At 41.5% G+C, this 19080-nt stretch overlaps 1 protein-coding gene and 1 long non-coding RNA gene across 7 annotated transcripts in view; one reads left to right on the forward strand and one right to left on the reverse strand.

Moving 5' to 3' along the window:
- The window catches only part of HDAC2 (histone deacetylase 2), a 30981-nt gene extending 26408 nt beyond the window's left edge, over positions 1–4573 (reverse strand). The window contains exon 1 of the mRNA XM_004044559.4: positions 3940–4573. Coding sequence (XP_004044607.1) covers positions 3940–3991 — 52 coding nt within the window. The 5' untranslated portion in view covers positions 3992–4573. The remainder of the gene's footprint in view (positions 1–3939) is intronic.
- LOC109027338 (uncharacterized) overlaps positions 4572–19080 on the forward strand; it is a 131413-nt gene continuing 116904 nt past the window's right edge. For 4 of the 6 annotated variants that reach the window (XR_010134344.1, XR_010134345.1, XR_008681107.2 and 1 more), the window contains exon 1: positions 4572–4849. This is a non-coding gene — a long non-coding RNA (uncharacterized lncRNA). The remainder of the gene's footprint in view (positions 4850–19080) is intronic. The other 2 variants (XR_010134347.1, XR_002006501.4) reach the window with 2 other exon arrangements.

Consider the following 19080-nt stretch of genomic DNA (forward strand, 5'->3'; position numbering starts at 1 on the left):
AATTTAGCACTTATTTGCCTCCAAAGAAATTATTACCTATTTCACGGATAATAAAGATTTATACCACAGCTAAGAACCCATGTAGTTGTATTAAAGGTTATTCAGCAAAAGACTTTGGTACTACTCATAAATACAAGTCTAAGAAAATCTGACAATCGTTGGCTGCCAAGTAGAATTTCTACAATTTGCTAAAGAAGGAGTACGTTGGGAGGTATCATCTTGGTAACTTTTTTCTTGAGACGGAGTTTCGCTCTTGTTGCCCATGGCACTATCTTGGCTCACTGCAACCTCCACCTCCTGGGTTCAAGCCATTCTCCTGCCTCAGCCTCCCGAGTAACTGGGACTACTGGTGCCTGCCACCACGCCTGGCTGATTTTTGTATTTTTAGTAGAGACGGGGTTTTGCCATGTTGGCCAGGCTCTTCTCAAACCCCTGACCTCAGGTGATTTGCCTGCCTCAGTCTCCCAAAGTGCTGAGATTATAGGCATGAGCCACCACACCTGGCCTAATCTTGATAACTTTTGTATTTATATAGTTTTATCTGTATACAGTCTTTGAGTGTTTTTTTCTGGACCACTTGTCTCCAAAACTGATTATGCATCCCTCTCAGAGGAGGAAAAAATAGAGAACAGAGAAATTTGTGTATAGTTACATAAATTAGGTATATAAACCCTATTATACTGTATACACCATAAAAACAAGCACTAAATATGTTTGGCCTCAAGATTAATTCAAAACAAAGCATAAACATGTCTAGATACAGTATTAAAAATGTGAGTGGTATAACTAGAGCCTAACACAGCTTACCTGCTAATTATATTTAAGTAGAGAAAAATCACATCGTTTTAAGGCCCAGAAGGGATCTTAGTGACTATCTAATTAGCTGTATCATTTTACAGATTGTTGATGATCTTCTAGTGTATAAAGAAGGAACATGATTCAGAAGTATGTTTTTGGGAATTTGGAGGCATGGATCAATAGCTACAGTCAGAGAAGTAATAACTTCTCTTACTTTTCTTCAAAGGTTTAAGGATACCTAATCCATCAATGTCTGAAGGTTCCCTTGGGACCAACGTTTCAGTGACCTAAAGGGTTACCTGAAGATTACATAACGTGCAGAGAACAATATGTATATATTTAAAAGTTCTTTCATTAAGATGCAAACAGCCTCAGTGGCAGACATTCTGTGTGGCCAAGAGGCTCCGTGTGCCTAACAGCCCCAGGAAGCCTAAAGGTAGGATTCCTATGGTTATAGAATTTGCTACTTCCGTCCTTTTCTTTTTCACTCACTTTCTTCCTTCTACTTCCTTTACCAAGAAGTTAAAACCATCTAACCTAGGCTAGGAGATAATTCAGACCCTATTACTACAGATATAACCCATTCCCAATCCAATCCATGTTATATACCTTAAAGTCACGATTCTTTGATACAGAAGCTCCTTTCCTTGCATTCTCTTCTCACAATAAAAAAAGAGTTAGTATTGCTACTTTTGTAAGCTGACAAAACAGTGTTCTCTGGTAATAAAAATGTAAGTTTTTGGATGAGGTCAGCACGCTATCACATATTAATAATTAGCATAATATAAAAATTAATAATCTCTGCAAAATATTTTAATTCCCTCCCACAAAAATTAAAAGGGTATGTGAAACATAAGCAACTAGGGACTCCACTTTAACAAACGAGTCACAGACAAAAGACAAAATAACCCACCAGAGATTTCCAAACTATCAGCTATTCACTTGTTGCTGGCCATCACGTAAGCAGGTGAATGGGCTACAATAAAGTATTATATTAAGTCACAATCACAAGACAAATATTTCCACCCTACTTATCAAGCTTGCATCCTTTCCCGGGTACCCGTGCCTGCTCCCATTCCCACAACGAAGGTTATCATAAATGGGCCCAGGACAAGAGCGCTGTTCAGAAACTGCTACTCAAGTGTACCCTCCTGGTTCTAGGGTTCCATTGTGGTGACAACAAATTACAAGCAGCTTACTTCCTCAGAGCCCATCACTACCAACAGCAACTGACAGTTTCGAGAAGAACCTCAGTACCACTTTCCCTAACCAAAACTTTTCCTCTTTACTCCAAGCCCTGACAAGGATAAATCTCTAAACTTTAGAAACAATGTAATTTTACAAATTAACTTATACGCAGGGTTACTTCCTTTCCAATTTGATCAGGGAATGCAGGGCAAGAATAACCCAAAATATGCAATGTAAATCATGTTGAAATTAAAATGTATTTCCATCTCCACCCCTCCACGATGGCATAATTTCAAATCAATTTATATAATGCATATCTAGTCCTCTGAAAAATCATTTTTAAAAGTAGGGCTGTTATTATTCTGTCCTAGCTATCGCAGATCAATTTAGATTTGTTCTGTAAGATTTCAGATTTTCCCCAAATGACACAGGTGGTTATTTTACATGTATCAGTCATTAAAAGATTAATCCTTTTTAACTAAAAAGAGACAGTACGGCCATTTACAAGTTAAAGGTAGATTTATTCTGAGCTGGTGCTCTAGGGTCTTACTTCTCTAAAATGTTGTGATTTACAATACACCACATGTAGGAAACAGCTTCCAAAATTTGTATTGCCTCATACAAATCAGACAGGACTTTCAGGAGAAGGAGCCTAGGATAGATTCTCTGTTAAATTTTGGAATCCCTTCTCTCAAGAGTAACCTACTATAAACTATTTACCAAGCCTTTGTGAAATCTGTAAAACAGGTTACTACTCCATTGAGCAAGGAAACACAGGAAACAGGATTCGAAGATTTAATGTTACTGCTCATACTCCAAATTATAGAATGCTTAAGATAATTAAATTATCTGACTTTTATAATTCACTACACGGTGACCTCAAATTTACCTCATTAGAATATTTAGTACTTCTGCACTTCTCCCACTTCTCAAAGTTTTCCCATACCAGGATTCCCCACCACCTAGGAACAGCCTTTGCAAGATACCAATGCTCTCTAAATCCCCAAAGCAGGGTCTATTTCCTGATCGAACAAAGAGCAACAAAGAAGTGGGTGGTAACCACCTCTCTGAGGCAAGCCAGGACCCATGGAGTCTGATCTACAACACAAGCAGTAGCAGTTCCACATCTCCCTACCACCTCTTATTTCCTACGAAGTCTTTCTGCCTGAAACTGGAAAACCCGAACTATTATTGAGGAAGTGAAGCCCTTCCATTTGAATCCTGAGAAAGACGCGCTCAAAGAACCCAGCGAACAAAGGAGAGGGTTGGAGCCCACGCAAAACATGAGTGTGATAAAGCCACACGCGACCTGAGCCCCCATCCTCAGTAACTACTCTCTAGCGCCCACCCGGGAGGAGGGATCCGGGGAAAGGGTAAGCCGAGGAAGGAGAAGACGCTCCGGCCAGACCGAACGCAGGGTAGGGGAGGCGAGCAGGCGAGGAGGAGGGAAGGGGACGGGAGGGGCGGAGCTCTCGCGGCCGCGGGGCTTTGTGTAGAGTCAAGGCCGGGTTAGAAATTTTGCCTCGCGGGGGACGGGTCGAGGGGGTAGGAAGCCGACGCGGGACACCCCGAACCTGCGTTGCCACGAATGGTGGGCGGGAGAAGGGAGAGAATGGGCCGCCCCCTTCGCCGCCACCACCAAGGCAGGGTAGGCCGGCGCAGTCCCCAGCGGCGGCCACCTTCGAGGCTGCGGACTGCACGGCGGAAGGGGGAGAGGCAGGAGACAAGACGGCCGGGCCCCCTGATTCCCGCCCGCAGGAACCGCGGGGGCTGCGCCAGGAAGAGGGTCTCGTTCTAACCGTGCCGTGCCGGGCCGGGAACGGGTTAAGATGCGGCCAAATGTCGGTCCCTCCTCCTTCCCACCCCTCAGCCCCGGCGCCCACTCGCGACGGCAGCCGCGGAACCCAGCGCCCGGCCCCGCGCGCCCACCCCGACACCGGCCCGGCCGCTCACCGTCGTAGTAGTAGCAGACTTTTTTTTTGCCGCCTCCTTGACTGTACGCCATGGGCTCCCCGGCCACCGCCGCCCCCGGGCTCCTCCTCCTGCTGCTGCTGCTGCTGCCGCCGCGGCTCGGCCGGGAGAGAAAAGGGCTGAGGGAAACGTGGGGGCGATAATCCCGCGGGGAAGGGCAGGCCGGTGGGAGGAGACGAGGGGGCGCCGGGAAGGCTCGGTACCACCCGGCAGAGGTGCCGAAAGCTCGGAATCAGAGGTGGCAGCGGCACCAACTCTCGAGGAGGGGGCCACCAAACCACCTCCGGAGGCCGCAGGGAGGTGGGCGCATCCACTGCGGCCTCCACGGGGGAAGAAGGGGCAAGGCTGGAGAAGGAGGCCGTTTCGGGCTCGAGGTTAGAGGCCCTGTTAGGGTGAACAACCTGCGCAAGGCGGCACCATACACAGTCTTAAAATGAGGAAGAAGACAAGCTTTCGCTGCGCAAGTAGATCCAGGGAGCGTGCAGCCGGGTGGACATTCTCCCCCTCAGGTCTGCGCGCAGTGGTTGCGCCTGTCCCCGAGCCTGCGCAGTCGGCGCCTCGTAGCCTTGGCGGTCTGGACCCCTCCTCGGCGTCCCACGCTGCTCCCCTCCCCCACTGTCGCGAAGCTCCCGCCCAAGCCGACCACGTGCCGCGAGCCCGGCGGGGAGAGCCCACTCCCGCGCCCCTTCCGGGCCCACTACCCCGCCAGGCTGTGGCCCATCGCCCCAGTGCCTGGTAGCCTAGTTTTCTCGTTTGTCGTTTGTTCACTTATTTTTTATTATTATTATTTTGATTCGTAATGGGTATGAGGTGTAAGGGGGCCTATTACGGATGTTAAGGGGAGAGGGCACCGCTCGGGTTTTAATAAGCATCTGTGGAGCTCATTTATAAGGTACAGTTCTAAGCACTTGCATTTATAATATATTCCATTGATAATCTATTTATAATTAATCTCATTTAAGACTCTCAACAACTCTAGGAGGTAAGTGGCAATTGTACTCCTTCTTTATAGGTGGAGGCAGATTAAGGAACTTGTTCTTACTGCTAACTGATAAGTCTGGAGGTTTGAACTCATTCTGCAAACTCCACGCACCCTAGCTGTTCCACTCTGCAGCAATGCTGCTGGCTAGACACTGGAAGATTGGAGCAGAAAGACTTTCGAAACTCTTGGAGGTTATGAATACAAGTGTTCCTCTGTTAAATAAATCCACATTTATCAAGCACCTACCTTAAGCCAGCCACCTTGCAGGTGAGGGCTGGAGGCTAACAGCCTGTTTTATAGCACCCATCCCAGTTATATAAAATTGCTATCCCTACCCCCCAAATACACCCCTATTAAAAAAAAAATAGGCTGTATTGATGCTGGAATTTTAGAGCCACTACCAAAAATACCACTTTTAATTTGCTATTTGACTTCAAAATCCCGAAAGTGTTCATGCTTAAAGCAGCAATTTTCCCCAACCTCACCCCCAAGAGATTTAGAAAAAGTTAAGTCCAGGGTGGCCCCTGCCCTCCCTCTGCCCCCTCCTCTGTATTTTTAACAAGACCCCAGGTGACTGATGCAGTTGCTAGAGAAATTACGGTGAGTGAAACACTGGCCTAGAGGTAAAGTTAATTGACCTTCTAAGTTGTGCTCTATCAAGTACAAAATCAACTTGGAAGATTCTGAGAACAGAATAAGTGAATTTAGTAGAAGTGAATGTTCTTCCCCAGGGCCAACACAATGAAGTCTGAAATGACACTTTGTTTCCTTTGGGAAGACTTCCCTGACCCCTCTCCCGCCAAGACTGTTCTCCATGCCATGTACCTTGTATGCTGTAGCTCAACACTTAACCATGTTGCAGTTGCCCACAACTCGTCTGAATGTCCCACTATGAATGGAGTGTCATAAATGAAGGGACCAGATTTATCTTGCATGTAATAGTTTCTCTAGTGCCTGTGACTTAGGGCAAGTCACTTAAACGTTTTTTGAATTGCCTTATCTGTAAAATGGGGCAGTATTACTTGGAGAGTAATATTCAGAATCTGAAATAAGAAAATTAATATGGAATACTTTTAAAAAATGAAGAATTATATGAATAAGGGATTATTAGGATTACTATAATAACAGTGACAATTGCTAAATTACTGTTTTCACCCACAGCACCTAACATTGAACTTGTGAGAAGAGCCTGGACATATCTTTTGACTAGCTGAGAAACGTATTTATTATTTAATAATTTTAAACCAATAGAAGCAAGTTACATTACCTTTAGAAACTGGTGTGGGAGGAGTTTTATCCCATGATAGGAGTTGGCCAAGAGAATTCTGTCTATAATCTCTACTATGTTAGCAGAGCTAAAAGTGGCATCAGTTATTGAAACCCATTGACAAGCTCCAGATTTCATTGACCACATTCTAACTCTTCTGTATCAAACCCTTTTAAATATGGAGTTTTAGACAGTGCAGTAAAAGGAAACCAGCTGAAAGCATGGATAATTCATAGGATGCATGCATAGTTAAGGACTGTCTTTTTCCTTAAATTGTTTTTCTTTAGTTTCTGCTCCATCTATAGGTGCTTATTTTTTCAATCTCAAAGATATTTAGTGCTTTGAAATTGTTCAGTAAAATGATCTCTTAAACAGAAATGATTATTTAAGAATAGGATTGTTAAGAAACTGATGGCCTCAGCTTATGCTAAAAATTAAACCGTGCTGACAACTGCAGCAGATAGTTTAATTTCTAAAAGAGAATTATTCATATAAGCTTATTTCTACTGTAAGGAAATTTAGGTTTCTTAGTGCTAATTTTGTGTAGTAATTCCATACGGCGATACAGAAGGTAGAGAAGTACAGTGGCACACTACAGTGTTGTCGTAAACTCACACAGCCTCAAGCTGAATTCTGATCTTGTAAGCATGGTGCCTATCTTTACACAGTACTACAAGCTATAACTTATAAACCTGAATAGCAACATCTAACAATGAGAGATTATAGTACTTTTGAACTGTGCATTTGTGTAACAAAATTTCAAATTACCCATTTACATTAAAAATATATTTTTGAACTATAGCTTATCTACTCAATTACTGTTACACTAAACCTTTCAAATCATTCCTGTTACATTATTAACTGATTAATGCTTTGCTGATGACCTTTGAAACACAGTATCACTTTGATCTAATCCACCTACTTGCTCAAATTTTCTAATTTTTATACTCACACTGCATCTGAGAAAATTAACTTGTTAGTGTCTCCTGATCACCTTACATGTATATCTTAATTCTCCCTCTTTCCTATCTTAGTGTTTTGGGTTTTTTTTTTTTTTAAGACGGAGTTTCGACCTTGTTGCCCAGGCTGGAGTGCAATGGTGCGATCTCGGCTCACTGCAACCTCCCCCTCCCGGGTTCAAGCGATTCTCCTGCCTCCGCAGGAGGCCTCCGGAGTAGTAGGCTGAGGCCTCCGGAGTAGCTAGGATTACAGGCGCCCGCGACCACGCCAGGCTAATTTTTGTATTTTTAGTAGAGATGGGGTTTCACCATGTTGACCAGGCTAGTCTCTAACTCCTGACCTGGTGATCGCCCGCCTTGGCCTCCCAAAGTGCTGGAATTACAGGCGTGAGCCACTGCACCCGGCCTCCTATCCTAGTGTTTTTAACCTTCCTTAAAATCTAGTCACCATTCTTCTCCACCTACCACCAGAACTGTACAGATGGAGGTGGCGTATGCATGTTGTGACCATGGGGTGGAAAGCCACATGACAAGAACAGTGGAGCAGACGGATAGGGACCTGGGTCCCTGATGACCTTGTATGTAGCCGTTCCAGACCTGGACTATGCACTTCTGGACTCTGGTGACATGCAGGAAAAAAAAAATGAAACAAACAAACACGTTTAGGTAAACCACTGTAGTTGGGATTTTGTTATATGTAGCTGAATATAATCCTAACTCATGCAAAATCTGAATTAGAAGTTAGTGGTTTCTCATAATTTCTCCCAACTACAGGCTTCCCTTGGGAGACAATTTTCTGGGTTTCTGAATATCTTGAGAACAGAGGTGCTGGCTTTGTCTGAAACTGTCTTTTCAGTGATATTTGTGTAGTGAACAGCGTTCCAAGATAGAGAAAATGACTCCCTCTGGAGCAAAGAACAAGCATGATTACTACCCATTATAAAAAAAATCAGGTTCTCTAAGTACTATACTGTACTTTACTGTACTATACTACACTACACTACACTACACTACACACTACACTACACTACACTACACTATGCTGCAGTCCATTGCCAGTACAAGTATTATGTGGCATCTTCATGTTGGCATATGGGAATTGGGGTTCAGAACAGCAGCACAAAAATTAATACTGTTGCTCTGGTCACTGCTATTGCCATGAGTAATAAATTATCCCTTAACACAGGAGTCTTGAGTCTAATACTAGCATGATGAAACTGTGGCTGGCTAGCTTGTTAGCTTGCAAATAGGGTAAAATTTCAGATTGTTTAAGGAACCCAGAATAGACTACATAGCCCTCAGATGACTGTGGGGAGCCCTCTGAAATAGGGCCACCCTTAGTTACTTGGAGGAACTTTCCAGAGGGAAAGCAGACTCATTTGTGTGCACTTTGTGGTTGGTTGTCCCAACGATGGGAGTCAGATAATTAGAAACGGTGGTAAGAAATTTTTCCCTGAGGCTGGGCGCAGTGGCTCACGCCTGTAATCCCAGCACTTTGGGAGGCCAAGGCGGACGGATCATGAGGTCAGGAGATCGAGACCATCCTGGTCAACATGGTGAAACTTCGTCTCTCCTAAAATACAAAAAATCAGCCAGGCGTGGTGACGCAGGCCTGTAGTTGTGGCTACTCAGGAGGCTGAGGCAGGGGAATTGCTTGAACCTGGGAGGTGGAGGTTGCAGTGCCATGATCACAGCACTGCACTCCAGCCTGGCGACGGAGCGAGACTCCATCTCAAAAAAAAAAAAAAGAAAAGAAAAGAAATTTGTCCCTGAGTTCAGCTGAAGTGATTAATGATATCACCTGGGCCTTAGAAGGCAGTCAGCTCCAACTCAACTCACTGACCAGAATTGTTATAGATGATAGAATTGCAACAGATGTCAGATTCTAAATCGTCCCTAAAACATCCAGCTATACCTGGATTAATGCCGCAAACCAAGTAGAAAGGTCAAATGAGAGCCTTAAGGAGAAAGCCACTGACTTTCCAAGGTAGACCCTGTTGGTTTGTGGTATTCAGAACTCTGGGTGTCATGATTAAGGTCAATACTTTGTCCTGCTGCCTGGGTATTGTTGATAGTCCCTTAATTAAGTGCTATACAAGACAAATGGAATTAAGCCTCTATACATCAGATTAATCACAGTGGTCAATGGAGTCACATATTCATGTGAAATTTTGAGTTCTGCCAAGAACGTGTAAGGGTGGATGGTTAGAAGAGGAAGATCTGTCTTGGTCCTGAGTGTCCCTGCATAATTTTGCTAAGTATGCCAGATGGCAAGTCTTATCTGTCTCCTGAGACTGAGCATTTTTGCAGCTAGACACATAGACAATTAAGTGGGTCAGGGTAACTGTACAATGACTCTCGTGTAACTGCTCACCATCAGGGTAAGGGAGATTGGCTTGTTTGCTGCTTGTTCAAGAAGTTTGGACCCTTGGATCTGGGTTTCTCTTTTGCAGTGCAACCCACTGAGTGTGCAGGTGGCATTTGGGTCCATTACATATTCCCTGTGGGAGTTGGAGGCAAGAGGAACTGACAAATATGCTGATGCTCATGCTGCTTTCTGTGCTATAAGCAATAAAGTACTTTGTCTCCTAACTAGGATTTTTGTGACTTCTGCCAGCATCCATGAAACCAGCAGATTAATTTATTAGCTTGCAAGAAGGGTAAAAGTTTAAATGCTTTACAGTTCATGACAAAATGTAGTCATCCCTCCCTCAGTAAACATGAAGGCTTGGTTCTAGAACCTGCTGCATATGTCAAAATCCATGCATACTCAAGTCCCACTGTTGATCCTGCGGAACCCGAGTGTAAAAAAAGCTGGCCCTCCATATACATGGGTTTTACATCCGGGGAATGCTGCATTTGGTTGAAATGGAATCCCACATGGTTCAAACCTGTTTTGTTCAAGGGTCAACTGTAATGCCAAAGCATTGTAAGCAATGAGAATTTTTTTATACTATAAACCCACAGAATCTAGGAGTCATCCTAATTTGGATGAATAAAATATTCAAATTAGGATGACTCCTAGATTCTTTCTGATCATAGGTGGAAAACAGGAAATTTTACATATGTTTTGGATAGTTTAATTGGAAAACTCCATCAGATTGATAGTGGTCCTGTTTCTCTGGAGAACCCTGACTAATGCAACCATAGTAAAAGGATCAGTACTATGTCACTTAAGAATAAGCTGAGGGCTGCATAACTGCAATCTGGTACACTGCAGCTCTCCCATCTTAAAAAGTTTCTTTCAACTATTACACTATAGAAACTAAAGAAGGAAATAACTGAAAAAGGTCACTTAATTTTTGTATTTTGCTGAGTTTTCCTTTACAATATATTTCCAAGTACTTCAAAAGTACTTATAGCAGGCAATGAAGATTTTTGCTCTTCCCAATAGAAAATTATTCAGTATGTTTATAATAAACCAGAATTTAGCTTAACTCATTTTACTCTATTAAACAAAAATTTTCCATTTAATTGTTTCCTTTATTACTACTCACTGCTTTCCAATACAATATACTTGCAAATGCACATTGGCTAGGTAGAGGGTTGAAGCAAGGTTAATTGGATAATTTTACTTTTATTTCTTCATTTTATTATCTTAAAATTTTAGGATAATAGGTATTCCCTAAAATTGTAGATTCCCCATAAGTTAATTTGTAAATTAAAATTCGGTATATTAAAATTATATTTTAAATCATTTACAGACTACCCTTGATGGAATTTTATGACTTTAGAAGTATTTTCCCTAAGTTCTTTTTCGGTGCCCAGCAAAATTCTGATGAGTTTTTCTTTCTTTCTTCCCTCCTTACATGCCTTTTCTTTTTTTTTTTTCCAAGAACTATCTATACTTTTAAGACTGTTTTGTTAACAACATAGATGAGATCCTAGGATGGTTTCTGTAGTAAGAATTTTGTGAATTTTATGAATTTTAATCCCTAAAAATTTTACTGGGAAAAAAAATGTTGAGCCCTACATGTAATAAAATTACTCTGTTTTTCAAATGTTTAATGACAACTTTATACTTTTCTGATTAATGTTCATAGTCAAAATGTTATACAAAAGAACTGTGCTATTAATAATGATTGTAACATAAATGATGTAGGGAAGTCTCTCTTGGCAGACTGATCACTTCCCTTTTATACTGTTTCTACCTTATCATTTCTGAAACAGGAGTTTTCATGCTTCATTGTATATACAAATCCCCTGGGAATTGATTGAAAATGCCAGTTCCTTGGCCTACCTTCTATTATTTCTGAATTGGAAGTTCTGGACTGAGACGCGGGGAGTCTGCATTTTAACAAGCTTCTCAAAGTGATTCTGATATAGATGAGCCAAGATCCACTTACTGACTAATGCATGGTATCTAAACTTGACTAATGCTTGGTATCCAAACATTTTCTGCACATCAGTGTAGCACACTTAGATTTTTAGCTAAAGTTTTCTTATAAATTGAATCATTTAGCTCATGTTAACTGGGTAAGTTAGTGGGGCCTGACTTCTGCCTTTTGCCACTAGGCACCATGATAGTTTGGAATGGATTAGTATTTGTTTATTTTTATTTTTTATTTATTTATTTATTTATTATTTTTTGAGATGGAGTTTTGCTCTGTCACCCAGGTTGGAGTGCAGTGGCATGGTCTCAGCTCACTGCAACATCTGCCTCCTGGGTTCAAACAATTGTCTTGCGTCAGCCTCTGGAGTAGCTGGGACTACAGGCATGCACCACCACGCCCAGCTAATTTTTGTATTTTTAGTAGAGACAGGGTTTTACCATGTTGCCCAGGCTGGTCCCAAGCTCCTGACCTCAGGGGATCTGCCCGCCTCGGCCTCCCAGAGTGCTGGGATTACAGGCGTGAGCCAACGCACTTGGCCAGGAATGGATTAGTATTTGTAACTAGGGTTGAATGCATAAAACTTTGAGTTGCATAGAAGTTGATTTTTGTTTTATATGTCATTTAATAGAAAATAAGAAAATACAGACAAAAAGGAAAAAAATTTATCATGCATCTCTCTTCCCAGCCCTTAATATCATTTTGTCGCACATGCTTCCTTACTTTTGAAATACACATAAGTTGGCCGGGCGCTGTGTCTCATGCCTGTAATCCCAGCACTTTGAGAGGCTGAGGCGGGCGGAGCACATGAGGTCAGGAGTTCGAGACCAGCCTCATCAACATAGTGAAACCCCATCTGTACTAAAAATAAAAAAATTAGCCGGGCATGGTGGCACCTGCCTGTAATCCCAGTTACTTGGGAGACTGAGGCAGGAGAATCACTTGAACCCGGAAAACGGAGGTTGCAGTGAGCCGAGATCACACCATTGCACTCCAGCCTGGGTAACAAGAGTGAAACTCCGTCTCAAAACAAACAAACAAAAAAGAAATACACGTAAGTCTATGTAAGCAGGTGAGGATATATGTTGTAAAACAAAAATTGGGATTTACTGTTTAAATGCTGTCTTATAAACACATAATGTATTAAATTTGCCTTTCCCCTCTCAATAATACATTTCTGTATAAATACATGCAAAAACATTTCATGAATAAATTAAGATTTAACTAAACCCTATTAGATTAAAAAAATTTTTGGCTCTTACAAATAGTGCTTTCTTTAAATCTGTTAAAATACGTCTTCATGCATTGGTCCAATATTTAGCTTAAAAAGCTTTTGATACATAGTTATCTATATGTCCATTAGAATTATAAAAGTGTACATTAATGAAGCATAGGGGATAGTGATAATTATAGTTTTTGTCTGTTTACTACCTTTTTTTTTTTTTTTCATCTTCTGGTTCTTTGGGTGAACTATAACTCCTAACATCCTGCTCTGCCACCCATCCTGGGCCAGGATCCTGGTAGGGTTGTAAAGCACATAGCCTCCATCCTCCCATTCCAGGATGTGCTTGTAATCCAGATTGGGCCAGAATATTTTCCCCAGACATTGCTGATAGAGCAAACTGGAGAAACTTATTTTATTTGCTTTTGGCTGTCTTCCCTGACCTTAAGGAGAAGCCCATTTGTACAAAGAGGAACTGAGAAAAATACAGCGGGAAATAAAGAGATATAGATGATAGCAGAGGGAGAGCTAGCTAGTTAGCTAGCTAGAAAGAAAACACTGGAGCCCCTGGATTGAGCCATGCCTGAAAGCTAGCACTGCCTCTAAACTCCCCAGTTATATGGGTCAATAAATTCCCATTTTTTGCTTGAACTAGTTTATATGAATCTCTCTTATTTATAAACCAAACAGCTTTTATTAATACATAATGCAAATTCAAAATAAAATACAAAAATTCACCCTTCTTATCAGTAAATAATTTTAATAGTTATACAAACTAATTGCCTATTATGTGGTCCACAGTTTTAAACATGTAAGCTCTTAAGTGTACATGATTTATCACTCGCTTCTAACTATGTAAATATCTAACTTTGTAGGAATACTGCACTTTAGCAAAACATGATTTTTTTCAGAGACTGAATATTTAGATAAATAAAAAGTTTCTATGGCTTCACATTTCAAAATTTCATCCTATAATATTATTTTAAATTCTCAAGGTGCAGTGAAAATATGGTTGCAGTTATAAAAGTTCAGTTTACTCAGCTTTTCAAGAACACATTAATGTGCAAAGACACTATTACATAACTTTGCTTTGCAGTTGCACTTTTCCCATTTGAGAGAACTGTTCAATCACTTTTGTCATTATCTCTTAGTACTTGTATAGTTCTTGACACAATTGTTGTACCGTAACATATAAAGCTACAGAAATATGATTGGCATTACTTTATAAACTAAAGACACAAACACTGTTACATCTCTTATTTTTCCCATTTCTAGTTTGAAGTTTCACATGCCATATTAACTGAAAGCATTGTATCTCTTCCTAAACATCTTTACTCTCAAATTTTCAAAGAACTCTAGGAGATGATGGAATTAAAAGCAGGTCAGTCCTGGTGAACAGATGGCACTGAGGTCCGCAATAGCTCTTCATTGCCACAAGGTGTCACAGAAGGAAGAGCTTGCACAGACTGGCCACCCTCTGCTGTAGGGAGACCCTTGCTGGTCCAAACCCCTGTCTAAATAGCAGTGACATCCCTCTGTAGTTCATTCCCATTCCCTGAGGATCATCTGTTATTTTCTAAAACACAGCCAGCCTATGAGCTTTGTTGGATCCAGGGAAACAAGTATTGCCCATGTCCAAACCAGCCCTATTCCATGAACGCTTAAGTCCTTACCTTCTTTTAGAGGGTTAGGGAGAGCTTTCAATTTTTATATAATTTTAAACTTTCAGAATAATTGCAAAAATAGTATGAGAAACTTCTGTATACCATTTCCCCAGATTCGCCAATTGTTCACACACACTTTTTTTTTTTTTCTAAACCACTTAAAAGTAGGTTGGAAACATTTCAGTGTGTATTTCATAAGAACTAAGACATTCTCTTACATAATCAGATAAAGTCATCAAAATTAGGAAATCTATATAAAACTTATCTAATTCAGGGTTTGTATTAAAATTCCTGCAAACTATCCCAATAGTTTTTTACAGCTAATTTTTCTGCTAATTTTAGATCCAATCCAGAATCATATATTACACTTAGCTGTGATGTCTGCAGAAATACCATAGGAGTGATGTTGTGTCCTTAGTGACCATGACAGGAGATGCATTAATCTATTTGCCTTATCTATTGGTCTTGTTAACTTTGATAACTAGGTCAAGGTGGTGTCTACCAGGTTTCTCCACTGTGTAGTTTTCATTTTCCCCTTTGTAAATAAGTTATTTGTGGGAATACACTTTAAGACTCCCCATGTGGTTCCTTAGTGTTTCTCACAGAATGGTTAGATGGGTTCTAAGAATGGATGTACCAATAGAGTTGAAGAAGATGGCATTTTTATGATCTTGCCTCAGAAGTCGCATAACTTTACGGCCCTTCTTGGATGAAGCAGTCACAAAGGTGCACCCAATTTTAAGATGGGGGGACATAGAGCCCACTACTCCAATGTCAAGGTGACATTTCAGAAAAGCATCGTGGATTGAGAGGATTATTGCAGCCAACTTTGAAATACTCTGTTAGCCACACTGGGCAGTACCATGCCTACTGAATCATAGCCACTTACTCCCAGCAGTATCACCCTCCCACTCTGTGTCCAGTCTGTTTAATTTTAGGCCTCTGTGAACCCTCTTAAGATTGGCATTCTCAAGAGAGCCCTGGGGTTAACATCCAGTGAATTTGTTGGGGCCCAGTTGTCTCATGTGCCTGTTGCTGCCACTGTGCAGTGCAGCAGATGATGGGGGTGGCACCCGCCTGTGAGTCATGTTAGCAAAGAGGAGAACAAAGGCAAGTAAAAAAGACCCTAATATTGCCCTTTATCCCAGAGCCACTTAAAAACAACAGTTGACTTTTTTTTTTTTTTTTTGAGATGGAGTCTTGCACTGTTGCCCCAGCTGGAGTGCAGTGTTGCGATCTTGGCTCATTGCAAGCTACGCCTCCTGGGTTAAAGCGATTCTCCAGCCTCAGCCTCCCAAGTAACTGGGATTACAGGCATCCGCCACCATGCTCAGCTAATTTTTTGTATTTTTAGTGGAGATGAGGTTTCACCATGTTGGCCAGACTGGTCTCGAACTCCTGACCTCGTGATTCGCCCACCTTGGCCTCCCAGAGTGCTGAGATTACAGGCGTGAGCCACTGCACCCGGCCCAGCAGTTGACCTTCTGACCTCCTTTATTTTCAGTTATCTTTGGATGCCACTTGTACACACTGGTCCTAGGATCTATGCTCAACTCACAGTTGACTTTTCCCACCCTCTGCCCCAAGGCCATCTAAATTCCACACTGTGTATATGCTTCCTGAGACAGTGGAAACTTTTGGAACTCTGTGTTCCAAACATAGAATAGAACTCTATGTTCTACTCCATGAATGGGCTGAGGCTTTACAAATTTTCTGCTTGTAAAGTGTATTTAGCAGCTGTGGGGATAAGAGGTTGGTGACCTCTTAGGTAGTAATCTGCCTCATCATATTGATCTAGTATGAGGTAGCCAAAAATATATGTTTTTATGAAAGAATATTGTATATATATATGTACACTACAAATTGGCAAAAGATTTGAAAAGACACTTCACCAAAGAAGATTTGCAGATGTCAGGTTCTTTAAAAAGTACTCCACCTCAGTCACTAGGGAAATGCACATCAAAACCACAATGAGATGCCACTATACACCTGTTAAAATGGCCAGAGTTAGAAAGACTGATCACCTCAAGTGTTAACAAAGATGTGGGGCAATTTGAGCTCTTATACACCATTGTTGAGAATGTAAAATGGCACAACCACTATGGAAAACAATTTGACAGTTCTTTTAAAAGTTAAACATTTGGCAGGGCGCAGTGGCTCGAGCCTGTAATCCCAGCACTTTGAGAGGCCGGGGTGGGCGTATCACTTGAGGTCAGGAGTTGGCCAGCCTGGCCAACATGGTGAAACCCCATCTTTACTAAAAATACAAAAAAATTAGCTGGGCGTGGTGGTGGGCACCTGTAATCCCAGTGACTCGGGAGGCTGAGGCAGGAGAATCGCTTGAACCTGGGAGATGGAGGTTGTAGTGAGACAAGATGGCGCCACTGCACTTGAGCCTGGATGACAAGAGCGAGACTCTGTCTCAAAAAAAAAAAAAAAAAAAAAAATTCGTCAACCAGGGACAGTGGCATGTACCTATAGTCTCAGCTTTTTGGGAGCCTTAGATGGGAGGATTGCTTGAGCCCAGGAGTTTGAGGCCAGCCAGGGCAATCTAGCAAGACCCTGTCTCTAATTTTTTTTAAAGTTAAACATACATCTATCTTGTGATCCAGCCATTCCACACCTAAGTATTTATTTAAGAGAAATAAGAGGATACAAACATATAAAGATTTGTACATGAATGTACATAGGGGCTTAATTTATAATAGCAAAATACTTGAAAAATCCAACAACCTGTCCATTAACAGGTGAATGGCTAAACAAATTGTGATATAGCCATGCAATGTGATACCATTCTGCATTAAAAAATGAACTATTGATATATGAAGCAACATAGATGATTTTCTATTGTGCTTAGTAAAAGAAGCTAGACAAAAATAAATACATACTGTATAATTTCATTTATATTAAATTCTAGAAAATGCAAACTATAGTGATAGCACATCAGTGGTTGCTTGGAGATGGGAGGAGCAGTGGGAGGAGCAGAGAGGGAAGGATTACAAAGAGGCAAGGGGAAATTTTTGGAATTTATGGATATATTCATTATCGTGACTGTGTGGATGATTTCATAAGTGTATATGCAGGTCAAAACATCAAATTGTTTATTTTAAATATGTGCAATGCAGCATGTTGTACATAAATTATACATCAATTAAACAAGTATATATCCATTACACATGCTTATAATATGAATATTTCAATTCACAGGCTGGAGGATGAAGTAAAGTCATATTTCTTTTTTTTTTTTTTTTTTTTGAGACAGAGTCTCACTCTGTCGCCCAGGCTGGAGTGCAGTGGCACGACCTCAGCTTGCTGCAATCTCTGCCTCCCAGGTTCAAGCGATTCTCCTGCTTCAGCCTCCCGAGTAGCTGGGATTACAGGCGCTCACCACCACACCCAGCTAATTTTTCTATTTTTAGTAGAGATGGGGTTTCACCATGTTGGCCAGGCTGGTCTTGAACTCCTGACCTCGTGATCCACCTGCCCTGGCCTCCCAAAGTGCTGGGATTACAGGTGTGAGCCACCGTGCCCAGCCAAGTCATATTTCTTTTTAAGAGACTCCCATTCCATCTATTCTTTGATCTCTTCAGGATCTCCACTGTGATACATTTAAGAATTCTGAGGTGCTTTGTCTAAAAGGGCCATAGTTACATTATGAGGAAATCTGATGGTCTGCTGAAGCAGCCCATTTGCTGCTGCTGTTGCTATTCCCATCAAGGAGTCTTCAAGGTGCCAGATAAGGAGAGGCCCTGGCATCAGCCACATGCTCTGCCCAGAACAAGTGCTGTCTTCTCAATTTACATCCAAGAATATACATAGTCTACTTCTTTTAACTGCACACAGATTATTTGCTCCATATAGATAACCAAGGACATTATGGCCTAGAAAAGCAGTGCTGTAAATGATAGTATAATTCTCAAAATCTAGATCTTCAATAATAAATAATTTCATAACAGGGCCACCACCTAAGTTTTCTTCTATTGAAAATCTTTTCTTCTGATTTTTTTTTTTAGGGAAGGATCTAAATCTCCATTTAATCAATGTTTATTTTTCTCCATAGTCCTTAAAATCCTAGGCTTTAGCATCTGTCATAGATTTAAGTGACCTCAGACTAATCTCTGAGAGCAATGGATGGTTACTTGCTTTATTTTTATAAATAATTTCGTAACATTTTTTCCAAATGAAGGGCATCAAGTCCAAATGCTGTCTTCCTCTCTAGGGAGTGAAACTGCCATTAACTGCAAAAGGGCATTCCCTGGTTGAAACAAATATGTATGTTAAGTTTTCCTCAAAGAAGCATCACACGCCCTGGAGACAAGAACTTGGAACTGGCCTTGGGATAGGTACAGGATTGGCCTCCGTGTATCTTCAAGTGATGAAAATGCAGAGGTTCTCATGAAGGGGCCCCCAGAACCTGTGCCATCTCAGTCATCCTTCCCCAGGGGAAGGTGCTCTGTGGATGCTAAATTCAAACAGCTGAGATAGGAGTGGAGGCTCTTAATGCATAAGGGAAGTCCAGGGGTCAGAGCAGCCAAGGCCCTTCAGCTCCTTAATATTTCTAATATTAGACACACAAACAAAAAGCAGTCTGGGAGTTTGTAAGAATAGGCTAGCCAATCCAGTGACCCCTACTCATAGCTAGATGTGCTTCTTCTAGATGAAGTCCAGTGGCAGAGAAGAAGGAGGGAGTTCCTGTAC

This window comes from Gorilla gorilla, chromosome 5, assembly GCF_029281585.2.
Source record: "Gorilla gorilla gorilla isolate KB3781 chromosome 5, NHGRI_mGorGor1-v2.1_pri, whole genome shotgun sequence".
Taxonomy (NCBI): Eukaryota; Metazoa; Chordata; class Mammalia; order Primates; family Hominidae; genus Gorilla; species Gorilla gorilla.